Consider the following 12,002-nt stretch of genomic DNA (forward strand, 5'->3'; position numbering starts at 1 on the left):
AGAGCCAGGCGCCCTGGTGCCTGGGAGAGGTGACCCGGTGGCAGGGGCTTGCCCCGTAGCTCAGGCCCACCTCAGCCTCAGTCAATACAAACCCCAGGGAAGGCTTCCTGCCGCTCTGGGAACCTCGGACAAAGCCAAGGCGATGTTACCACCAGGCCTGCCGGCCACTTCTGGATACAGCATCAGGGCAGAGCGGGGCTCCACGCACGAAGCCGCTGTCCAAACGCAACCAAGAGGGCTCAGAGGCCCCGTGCTAGCACCCGCAACTTCTGCGGGTCAGTGCACCCGCTCAGAAAAGGAAGAACACACCAGCCCCACCAGTGAAATCTAAGGCTGGAAACGCAAGTGTCTGTAATTAGGCTGCCGGGTGACGTCCAGGCCCGCCCAAGCCGCCCGCTGTTTCTGCCCTCCGTGGCTCGCGGGCCTGGTCAGTGTCCAGGGCCCCGAGTGTTTGGATCGTATCTCGAGTCGCCGCCCTCCTAACTTGGGGCTACACGAGCCCGTCCGAGGGCGCGTGCAGAGCTCTGAGCGCTCTGGAGAGACCCACGCGGGGGGCAGTGGCCGCCAGGCTTCCCGACCCCCGGCACGCGGACTGGGCGGGGCGCGGGAGGCGCAGGTGCGGGCACCTCTGCAGCTCCTGGAACCGCTCTGACCCGGGCGCGGGGCGGGGGTGGGTGTGGGGGCCCGGGAGCCCCTCTCCCCGGGGCCCGGCTGTGCGCGGTGGTGCACGGCTGACCGCGCAGATGCCCAGGGGTGGGGCCGGGCAGCCACGGGGGCGGACGCTTTCCGAGGTCTGGGACAAAGGCGAGCGAGCTCCGGGCCGCCGGAGCGGCGGCTCCCTGCGCCGCATCGCGCTCAGCGCGCCCCGGCGAGCCTGGCCCCGCGCAGCCCCCCGCCGCGAGCCCCCTCGGCCCCGGCCCCGCGCGGGGCGCGCGCCGCCGGCTCCTGCCGCAGCTCGCAGCCCGTTGGCCCGCGCGGCGCGGGCGCTCCCGCCCCGCCTCGCCATTGGCCGGGGCCGCCGCGGTCCCCGCGCGCGAGCCGCCGCTGACATCACGCGGCCCGAGGCGGCGGCGCCCCCGGCCCAGCCCCGCAGCCCCCTCGGCAGAGGCGCCGCCGCGGTGCCGGGCAGAGGATGGTGCGCGCTGCGCCGCGGGCTCCCCGCCGCCTCGGCCGCAGCGCCTCGGCCCCAGCGGCCGCAGGCGACCCCCGCACCGGGCGCGGAGAGGCGCGGTGAGGCGGGCCGGGCCGAGCGTCGCCGCCGCCGCCGCCATGGGGGCCCTGACGAGCCGGCAGCACGCGGGCGTGGAGGAGGTGGACATCCCGTCCAATTCCGTGTACCGCTACCCGCCCAAGTCCGGTGAGGGCGCGCGGGCGGCCAGGGGAGTGGGGGCGCGGAGCGGGGGGCCGGGGCGCCCCGGAGCGCCCTTCGCGGGGCGGGGGGGAAGGCCGAGACCTCCCCCCACTCCGGCCCTGGGCGAATTAGCAGAGGGGGCTGCCCCAGGGGCCTGGCGGGACCCCCAAGCCCCTGCGCCCCTGCGCCCGAGGACGTGAGCAGCCCCCGGCGTGATGTGGCCCGCGACGGGGACTGCGGATGCGGCGGCCGCCCCGCAGCGACACCCCCTCCCCCCGCCGGGTCCCGCAGCCCTTGGGGGCTCAGGGCGCGCGGGGCCTGGGCTCCCTCCGGGCACCTGCGCCGGGTGCTGCCCCGGGCTCAGGGCGCGCGGGGCCTGGGCTCCCTCCGGGCACCTGCGCCGGGTGCTGCCCCGGGCTCAGGGCGCGCGGGGCCTGGGCTCCCTCTGGGCACCTGCGCTGGGTGCTGCCCCTGGGCTGCGGCAGCCGGGGCCTGCGGAGAAGCGAGCGTTGGGTTTCTCGGGTTTCCCGCACCTCGGGAGGGTGCGGGCTGCGCGCGGGGGGCTGTCACGAGGCGGGTCGGTGTTTGGACGGGAAGGTTTGGGGTGGCCGAGTGTCAGGGCCCCTCGGAGTGTCCTTTTGCGCCCCTGGGTTTTGCAGAGGGGACAGGGGCTTTTGTTGAAGGCACAGAAGCGCTGTGTTTTGGGCTGTGTCGTCAGTTTTGGCGGTGGGGAGAGGGGAGACATCACACAGAGGTGGAGGCGCTGAGTGGGTTAGAGCGCGGCGCGGGCCCCGGCTGCTGGTCTTTTCGTGTGTAATTGGGAGGGGCTCCCAGCAGCTCCTTGGCTTAGGATGTGATGGGATTTGGGGGATCCTGCAGTGAGGCATGGGAGTTGGAGCCGGGCCCGTTCTCCTTTGGGTGCAATCAAGACTTGCTAATGGGATGAGCTGGCTTCTCAGCAGTGCGCCCAGCGCCTGCCAGGTGAGGCTGCCTCCCCGCCCAGCGCATGCCAGAGCCGTGTTTCCTGCTGTGGCTGTGCCAGAGCGACTCTCCGCAGGCAGACGGGCGTGCCAGCGCCGTGTGAGCGAGGTGCCGGGTGAAGCTGGGGACCCGCGTGGAGTCGGGGCTGAAGAAGGCCTGCCTGTTGTGTTTCAATTGACAAAAATCCGCAGCGGAACCGTGGTGTGTGTGTGTGTGTGTGGTTTTGTTTTTTTTTTTCTCAAACCATTTGGTTTTCATCGATCGGAGTCTGGAGCCCGTTTGCTGAGCTGGGCGTTTTGGGTAGAGTTTGCTGCCTTGGGAGGGAGGTGGCAGAGCTGAGCCTCTGGAAGGCTCTCCCCCGGGGATGTGAGTTCAAGTGCGCATCTTGTATGATGGTAGCAAAGGCTAGAGGGCCCAGCTGTCACTTCCCCTTAACTAACACACCCGACCGTACCCACGGCTTAACGAGTCCTCTCCACTCTGCCAGTCTTTCAAAAGGTCCCTAATTATAACTCATTTTAAAAATCACTTATTTGAAAGAGAGAGAGAGAGAAAGAGAAAGAGAGAGAGAGAGAGAGATCTTCCATCTTCTGGTTCTCTCCCCCTAATGCCCCAAACAGCTGGGGCTGGGCCAGGCTGCAGCCGGGAGCCTGTAGCTCCATCCTGGAGGGACGTGGTGGGACACGGTGGGCTGGGACCCAGCTGCTCGGCCTCCCCGAGTGTGTGTTAGTAGGAAGCCGGGTTCAGGAGTGGAGCTGGGACTCACAGGGGATGCTGGCGTTCCGAGTAGCACCTTAACTGCTGCACCAGGGACCTGCCCCCGTAACTCATTTCCAGTCGGGGTTACGCGTGAGGGAACCCTCTTTACCGAGAGTGGACCAAGTCATTTATGTTGACGGTAAAATGTAGAAAGTAGGAATCGGAACATCACGTCCCAGTCAGCAGCCTTTGTGTGTTGGGTGACCTTGCGTGGGGCCTCCAGACTGGAGAGGTCTCCCCTCTCCCCCTGTTTCTTTCTTTTTTTTTTTTTTTCTTTTTGACAGGCAGAGTGGACAGTGAGAGAGAGACAGAGAGAAAGGTCTTCCTTTTTGCCGTTGGTTCACCCTCCAATGGCCGCCGCGGTAGCGCGCTGCGGCCGGCGCACCGCGCTGTTCCGATGGCAGGAACCAGGTGCTTCTCCTGGTCTCCCATGGGGTGCAGAGCCCAAACACTTGGGCCATCCTCCACTGCACTCCCTGGCCACAGCAGAGAGCTGGCCTGGAAGAGGGGCAACCGGGACAGGATCGGTGCCCCGACCGGGACTAGAACCCGGTGTGCTGGCGCCGCAAGGCGGAGGATTAGCCTGTTGAGCCACGGCGCCGGCCTCTCCCCCTGTTTCTAAGGCGACCTGGATCTTCAGTGTCTCAGACCTTTGCTGCCCGCCCACTGGTATGAGCAGAGACCCAGAGAAAGGCATTGGTGTGGCCGGGGTCATCCAGCCAGAGTGCTCTCACCATACATCTACCCCTGGGGCTTTCGCAGGGAATTGGGTCGTGAACTCGTCCTTGATGATTTGTTGATAGGGGACTGTTCCGTGGCAGAAACACAGCTCAGGGGCCTGTCGCTGTGGAGGCACCAGAGTGGCCTTTGTCCTGGGTGCTGACCGTGGAACAAAGCCAATAGCACAGTCCGCGCTCTCCAGGTGACTGCTGGGACATGCGTGTAGTCTGGGTGCTATGCAGAGGGAACCCTCTGGAGCTCTGTCACCTGTCCCTCTGAGGGTGGTCCCGGAACCCTCTGGAGGTCTGTCACCTGTCCCTCTGAGGGTGGTCCCGGAACCCTCTGGAGGTCTGTCACCTGTCCCTCTGAGGGTGGTCCCGGAGCCCTCTGGAGGTCTGTCACCTGTCCCTCTGAGGGTGGTCCCGGAGCCCTCTGGAGGTCTGTCACCTGTCCCTCTGAGGGTGGTCCCGGAGCCCTCTGGAGGTCTGTCACCTGTCCCTCTGAGGGTGGTCCCGGAGCCCTCTGGAGGTCTGTCACCTGTCCCTCTGAGGGTGGTCCCGGGGCCCTCTGGAGGTCTGTCACCTGTCCCTCTGAGGGTGGTCCCGGGGCCCTCTGGAGGTCTGTCACCTGTCCCTCTGAGGGTGGTCCCGGAGCCCTCTGGAGGCCTGTCACCTGTCCCTCTGAGGGTGGTCCCGGAACCCTCTGGAGGCCTGTCACCTGTCCCTCTGAGGGTGGTCCCGGAACCCTCTGGAGGCCTGTCACCTGTCCCTCTGAGGGTGGTCCCGGAACCCTCTGGAGGCCTGTCACCTGTCCCTCTGAGGGTGGTCCCGGAGCCCTCTGGAGGCCTGTCACCTGTCCCTCTGAGGGTGGTCCCGGAGCCCTCTGGAGGCCTGTCACCTGTCCCTCTGAGGGTGGTCCCGGAGCCCTCTGGAGGCCTGTCACCTGTCCCTCTGAGGGTGGTCCCGGAACCCTCTGGAGGCCTGTCACCTGTCCCTCTGAGGGTGGTCCCGGAACCCTCTGGAGGCCTGTCACCTGTCCCTCTGAGGGTGGTCCCGGAACCCTCTGGAGGCCTGTCACCTGTCCCTCTGAGGGTGGTCCCGGAACCCTCTGGAGGCCTGTCACCTGTCCCTCTGAGGGTGGTCCCGGAACCCTCTGGAGGCCTGTCACCTGTCCCTCTGAGGGTGGTCCCGGAACCCTCTGGAGGCCTGTCACCTGTCCCTCTGAGGGTGGTCCCGGAACCCTCTGGAGGCCTGTCACCTGTCCCTCTGAGGGTGGTCCCGGAGCCCTCTGGAGGCCTGTCACCTGTCCCTCTGAGGGTGGTCCCGGAGCCCTCTGGAGGCCTGTCACCTGTCCCTCTGAGGGTGGTCCCGGAACCCTCTGGAGGCCTGTCACCTGTCCCTCTGAGGGTGGTCCCGGAACCCTCTGGAGGTCTGTCACCTGTCCCTCTGAGGGTGGTCCTGGGGCCCAGCAGAAATTGCTTTATCTTCTCTGTGTGTGTTTTTCATTGGAACTTTTTAAAAAAATTATTTATTTGAAAGGTAGAGGTACAGAGAGAGAGGAGGAAAGATAGAGAGAGAAAGAGAGAGGGAGGGAGGGAGGGAGGGAGAGGGAGATCTTCCACCCACTGCTTTACAGAGAGAGAGAGAGGGAGGGAGGGAGGGAGAGGGAGATCTTCCATCCACTGCTTTACTCCCCATATGGCTAATCTAGCCAAAGCCAGGAGCCAGGAGCTTCTTCTAGATCTCCCACGTGGGTGGCAGGGGCCCAGGCATTTAGGGCATCTTCTTCTGTTTTTCCCAGGCCATTAGCAGGGAGCTGGGTCAGAAGTGAGCAGCCTTGGGGCCGGTGCTATAGCATAGTTCTTAAAGCTGCCACCTGCAGTGCTGGCATCCCATATGGGCACCAGTTGGAGTCCTGGCTGCTCCACTTCTGATCCAGCTCTCTGCTGTGGCCTGGAAAAGCAGAAGAAGATGGCCCAAGTCCTTGGGCCCCTGCACCCACGTGGGAGACCTGCAAGAAGCTCCTGTCTCCTGGATCGCTGGACCAGGGCATCTCCAGCCATTGCAGCCATCTGGGGAGTGAACCAGCAGATGGAAGACCTCTCTCTCTGCCTCTGTCTCTAACTCCACCTTTCAAATAAATTAAGAAAAGAAGAAGAAGAAGAAGTGGAGCAGCCGGGGCTCATCTGGCACCCGTACGAGATGCTGGCATTGCAGGTTCTTACCTGCCACCCACGTCAGCCCCACACTGAAACTCGTTTTGGTACACACATAGAACTTGAAACATTTAAATATTTTTGAGAACATACTGGGGCTTTGATTTGTATTTCCCCCCATTTGTTGTAATAGAAGTGGGTGGCTATTTAGAATTGTTTGTTTTTTGAAGAAGTTAGTCACATGGTTCAACACCTCAAAGAACTGCAAAGGTTTCCAGTGAAAGTCTTTTTTTTTTTTTTTTTTTTTTGACAGACAGAGTTAGAGAGACAGAGAGAAAGGTCTTCCTTCTGTTGGTTCACCCCCAAATGGCCACTGCTGCCGGCGTGCTGTGCCAATCCAAAGCCAGGAGCCAGGTACTTCTCCTGGTCTCCCATGCGGGTGCAGGGCCCAAGCACTTGGGCCATCCTCCACTGCCTTCCTGGGCCACAGCAGAGAGCTGGCCTGGAAGAGGGGCAACTGGGACAGAACCGGCGCCCCGACAGGGACTAGAACCTGGGGTGCTGGCACCGCAGGTGGAGGATTAGCCTAGTGAGCCGCGGCACCAGCCCCGGTGAAAGTCTCGCTCTCACACCCGGTACCCTGAGCCCACACCCCTGTGTAGACGCTGAGTTTCCTTGGGATTCTCCTGGCGTCCCTTGCCTGACGACGGCACAGTGCGCCATTTAACGCCTACACCTTGTTCCTTTCATTTCAGAGTCACTGGTGCTGCTTGTACGTTACCTCCACGCTGGCGAGTTCAGGTGCTCCTCTTAACGACTGTGTTATGTTCTGTGCGTGTGCCGCTATGTTTTTACAGTCTCTCTTTTTAAGATTTATTTATTTATTCGAAAGGCAGAGTTACAGAGAGGCAGAGGCAGAGAGACAGATAATGAGAGAGAGTTTTCCATCCGCTGGTTCACTCCCCAGATGGCTGCATGTCCAGAGCTGTGCTGATCTGAAGCCAGGAGCTTCCTCTGGGTCTCCCATGTGGGCACAGGGGCTCAAGGACTTGGGCCATCCTCTCCTGCTTTTTAAGGCCGTAGCAGAGAGCTGGATCGGAAGTGGAGTAGCCAGGTCTTGAACCGGCGCACACATGGGATGCCGGCACTGTAGGTGGCAGCTTTACCCCCTACGCCACAGTGCTGGCCCCATACGTAGTCTCTTGATGAGTATTTGAATTTCTTTGCAGTATTTTGTTATTACAAAGAATGCAGCAATGAACAATGGTAAACTTGTGTTCTTAGATGATTTTTAGCTTTAATGAATGTATGATTATTAATCATTTAAGTAACAGAAGTTATGGGAGGAGTTTAGTATTTCTGCATTAGCATAGAGAGCAATTTATAGCTCTGCATTTGGTTGTGCCTTTGTAATTTAAAATCTTCTGTTTATTTATTTGAGAGGTAGAAAGGCAAGAGGGAGAGACAGCAGTCCCATCATTTGGCTCGCTCCTGGCTCACTCTGCAAATGCCTGCAAAGGCCAGGCTTGGGCCAGGCCAGGGCACAGAGCCAGGAACACAATCCAGGTCTCATACGTGGGTGGTTGGAACCCACCTGAGTCAACACTGCTGCCTCCTGGGGGTCTGCGTTGTCAGGAGGCTGGGGTCAGGAGCCAGGCCCAGGTATGGCACCCAGCTGCTCAGACGTGGGGCGCGGGCAGCCTGACCGCTGGGCTCAATGCCGGCCCTCCTGCCTTTGCACTTTGGAGCCAGAGACCATCCGTGCTTCTGATCCTTGTCTGGAGGCCTTTGCTGCTTTCAGTGCCCACGTCCATCCGTTTGTCCAGCAGAGACATGGCTCTGCTTCCCAGCAGGCACGTCCATGTCGATCAGGGACATTGACCTCTCCGCTCTATCCAGAAAGGAATCGGCACTCTATAACGAAATCTGATTCATGTAAACAACTCAGCCCCTTGTCTGTTTCTGTGCCTGCTGTAAGGAGTTAGTGGAGAGCAGAATTCGAAGGTCACTCTGTTGTGGCATCAACGGTTTGAAATCCAGGCCTGGTTTATTCACAATACTCATTCCCAGGAGCTCTCTGTAAGACTCACGGTATCTTAGCAAACTGGAAAACAGGAATCATTTGTTTTTCTGAAGTCATGAGACGTAAGCCTCTTAGAGAAATTCAGAATGCTACTGAGGGGGTGGGCATTTAGCCTCGCAGCAGACACATCAATCAAATAAGTCTTTATTTATACTTTGTTGAGAACAGACTGGTTTCATTTCTTCTTTAAATTTTTTATTTATTTTTAAAATAATATTTTTTTAAAGCAGAATTAGAGAGAGAGGGAGAGACAGAGAGAGGGAGATCTTCCATCCGCAGGTTCGTTACCCAAATGGCTGCCGTGGCTGGGGCTGGGCCAAGCTACAGCCAGGATCCAGGTCTCCCACGTGGGTGCAGGGCCCAACCACTTGGGCCACCTTCTGCTGCTTCCCCAGGCACAGTAACAGGGGCCTGGGTCCGAACAGGAGGAGCCGGGACATGGACTGGCCGTGGGCAGCCCAATCTGCTGTGCCACACACCAGACCCAGTTTTACTTCTTGGTGTGTGCATGTGTGCACGTGTGTGCACGTGCGTGCGTGTGTATGTGTGTGTGCATGTGTGTGCGCATGTGTGTGTGCGGTGTGTGCGCGTGTATGTGCGTATGTGTGTGCGCGTGCGTGTGTGCATGTGTGCGCGTGTGTGTGCATGTGCGTGTGTGTGCGTGTGTGGGTGTAGTTTGTTTTTACTGGGGTGAGGACATGGCTGGGAAGGGTGGCTGCGGTAGCCTCCCCCAGGAGCATCTGTGCGGCTCTTCCCGGGATGCTCGTGGAGCCGCTGCTGTCTCTCGGCCGGGCTCTCGCTGGCAGCACCGCCTCAGGGCCACCGCGGACGGCTTCTCCTGGGAACAGAATTTCCTTTCTCTCGGGGACCTTCCTGCTGCACCGCGGCCACTTCCTCCCGGGCCGAGGGTCCCTTCCTCGGGGGCTCACACTGCCCCGCCCCTGCAGATCACTGCTAACCAACTCCTCCTTTTTCTTGGGTTTGGAGGAGGAGACGGGCGGTTCTCCGGTTCTGTCCTCGAGGAGCCTCCCGGGGCTGTCGCCTTTTCTTGGGCTTGGGTTTCCCGCGCCTCCTCGCGCTCCTCCAAGGTGCTTGCCAGGGCGAGCGCGGCCGGGACAGCTCTGGTCTCAGCGGCCACCTCCTGAGGCAGGCTCCTCCCGAGCCCCCGGACTCTCTCCAGGCTCACAGGGACACAGCCACTCCGCAGCTTGTTCTGGAAGTTTCTGCCCAACACAGTCGTGGGTCCCTCGGAGAAGCAATGCGTCGTTTGCCAGGCGTCAGGCGGCGCAGCCTTTGTGCTTGGCCCTTGCTGGCCAGTGGAGGTGGAGTGGGAGCTGAGTCTGCGTGTGGCTGTGTCACCCGTGTCTTCAGGGCTCTGGATATTTGGTCCCTTTGCTGGGCCGTGGAATCATTGACACCAGGACTGGCGTCACCCCCGGCAGAGGCCTGCGTGGGTCGGGGAGCCCTGGGCGGCCATCACTGTGAGTGATTGTGTCCCAACCTCCAGGGACTCTGAGGTCCTCATACAGTGACTTTGTCTTTTACTCCCTGGCATCTCTTTTCTCCTTTTAGTTACCATTAATGTACATCACTGAGCACCGCATTAAGTAGGCACAGTACACAGAGCCCGACTGACAAGCTGCTCCGTGATTTTGGTGCCTAAGGTGAGCAGGGACAGAAACCCTGGAACTGGCTGCCTCTGTCAGGACGACCTGGGCCGTAGAAGGAAGTGTGAATGACGTGAGCTGCTTGGCTGGGTCGGTGAGAGCCGCGCGGAGCGGTTCACTCCGAGGGGCCAGCGCGTGTGTGAGGAGGCGGGCAGGTTAGCAGTCTGGACGCTCAGCTAGGGTCTGTGCATCACGGTCTCAAGGCAGAATCCTTCCCCACCGGGAAGTTGTTGCTCTCCGTGCCTATGGATGATTGAATGAGGCCTACTCCACGTGGTCCGAGGTCGTCTCCTTACCCTGAAGTCCGCAGATACGGACGCTGACCCCCAGAGTCCCTGATCTAGATAGACACTGGGCACCCTAGCCTAGCCAAGTTCACATACTAAACTTTTAAAAAGATTTCTTTGTTTATATGAAAGGCAGAAGGTGGAGGGGCAGAGAGAGAGCGAGAGCGAGAGCGATTGATCTTACATCTGCTGCTTTAGGCCCCAAGTAGCTGGAACAGCCGTTGGTTCAGGTCACAGCCAGGAGCCCAGAACTCCACTGGGGGTCTCCCACGTGGCTGGCAGGGGCCCAAGCACTTGGGCATCTTCCACTGCCTTCCCAGGCCAGCAGGGAGCTGGATCAGAAGCAGAGCAGCCTGGACTCGAACCAGCGCTCTGATGTTGGTGTCGCTAGCAGCAGCTTGACCCGCTGTGCCTCAACACCGACCCTGACGTATAAAACTTAACAATCTTAATTATTCTTGGGAACTAGGTGCTAAACTTGAGTTTTGAGCTGCTGAATGAGTTCTTGTTCTGTGAACATGTGAAACAAAATTTCAAATTACATAGTTCTTAAAAATCGTTGTCTAAAAATAATACTCCTTCCAAAATTTCAGTGCTTATCATTTAGTGTCAGAGATAAGCCTACAGAAATAAGGATGCAGAGTAAGATCTGATGTGTGGGGCCGGCGCCACGGCTCAATAGGCTAATCCTCTGCCTTGCGGCGCTGGCACACTGGGTTCTAGTCCCAGTTGGGGCGCCGGATTCTGTCCCGGTTGCCCCTCTTCCAGTCCAGCTCTCTGTTGTGGCCCGGGAGTGCAGTGGAGGATGGCCCAAGTGCTTGGGCCCTGCACCCCATGGGAGACCAGGATAAGCACCTGGCTCCTGCCTTTGGATCAGCGCCGTGCGCCGGCCGCAGCGGCCATTGGGGGGTGAACCAACAGCAAAAGGAAGACCTTTCTGTCTCTCTCACTGTCCACTCTGCCTGTCAAAAATAAAAAGCAAAGATCCGGTGTGTGGGCTAGCAGTTAAACTGCCACGTAGGATACCGGTGTCCCACACTGGGGAGTCTGGGCTCAAGTCCTGGCTCTGCTTTAAATTCCAGCTTCCTTCTAATTCAGACCCTGGGAGGCAGCAGGTGGTGGTCCAAGCACTTGGATCCTTGTGACCCACATGGGAGATGGAGACTGAGTTCCTGGCTCCTGACTTCAGTCCCCTCATTGTTGCTGGCGTCTGGGGGTGAACCAGCAGATGGGAGTATCCTCTCTCTGTCTCTGTCTGTCTTCCCCTCTCTCTTTGCCTCTCAAACAAATAAAAGAATGTTTTTAAATCTAGAGTATTCCATAACCAAGTGAGATCTATCACAGGAAAGCAAGGATGGTTTAATGCAAGGTTGACCTGAACATCAGCCAGTGTTAATGTGCCATATTAATAGAAGAATGAAAGCATATGATCATCTCAAAGATGAGACAAGACGTTTGACAGAATCCAGCATCCATGGGCGTGGGAACTCCACCACACTGGGGACAGGAAGGAGCTCCTCTGTGACGTCTCTGTGACGGGTATCCGCGAAGAGCGTTGTATTCCCTGTGAAGCATGGGTGCCTTCCTGATAATACCAGGGGCGGGGCGAGGATGTCTGCTTCCGCCCCTGGGTGTTTGGACTGAAGAGCCTAACTAGCACAATAAGGACTTTAAAAAATTGTAAGGCATCCGGCTTGTAAAGTGATAAGTAAGACCATGTTTATTCACAGATGGCATGTTCCTTCTGTAGGAAATACCAAGAATTCCACACACACACACACACACACACAAACCCCTACAACTAATAAATTAGGTAGGTTGCAGATACAAGAACAGCATACAAATATCAATTGTATTTTTAAACACAAGCAATAATCTGAGGATGAGATTATAAAAATGTTTTCATCCCTAATAGCATCAAAAAATAATAAAATTCTCATGAGTAAACTTAAAAAAAGAAGTATAAGACTGATGCACTGAAAATTGCAAAATATTGTGA

At 58.8% G+C, this 12,002-nt stretch overlaps 1 protein-coding gene and 1 non-coding gene across 3 annotated transcripts in view; one reads left to right on the forward strand and one right to left on the reverse strand.

Moving 5' to 3' along the window:
• Positions 1 to 1,269: 1,269 nt before the first annotated feature.
• The window catches only part of RNF157 (ring finger protein 157), an 80,757-nt gene continuing 70,024 nt past the window's right edge, over positions 1,270 to 12,002 (forward strand). For both annotated transcript variants that reach the window (XM_062216233.1, XM_062216234.1), the window contains exon 1: positions 1,270 to 1,357. In XM_062216233.1, coding sequence (XP_062072217.1) covers positions 1,270 to 1,357 — 88 coding nt within the window. The remainder of the gene's footprint in view (positions 1,358 to 12,002) is intronic.
• On the reverse strand, positions 9,456 to 9,536 carry LOC133747411 (small nucleolar RNA SNORD86). Its single transcript, XR_009864361.1, has one exon. It is a non-coding gene; the product is annotated as a small nucleolar RNA SNORD86 (small nucleolar RNA).

Source organism: Lepus europaeus, chromosome 18 (assembly GCF_033115175.1).
Source record: "Lepus europaeus isolate LE1 chromosome 18, mLepTim1.pri, whole genome shotgun sequence".
Classification (NCBI taxonomy): Eukaryota; Metazoa; Chordata; class Mammalia; order Lagomorpha; family Leporidae; genus Lepus; species Lepus europaeus.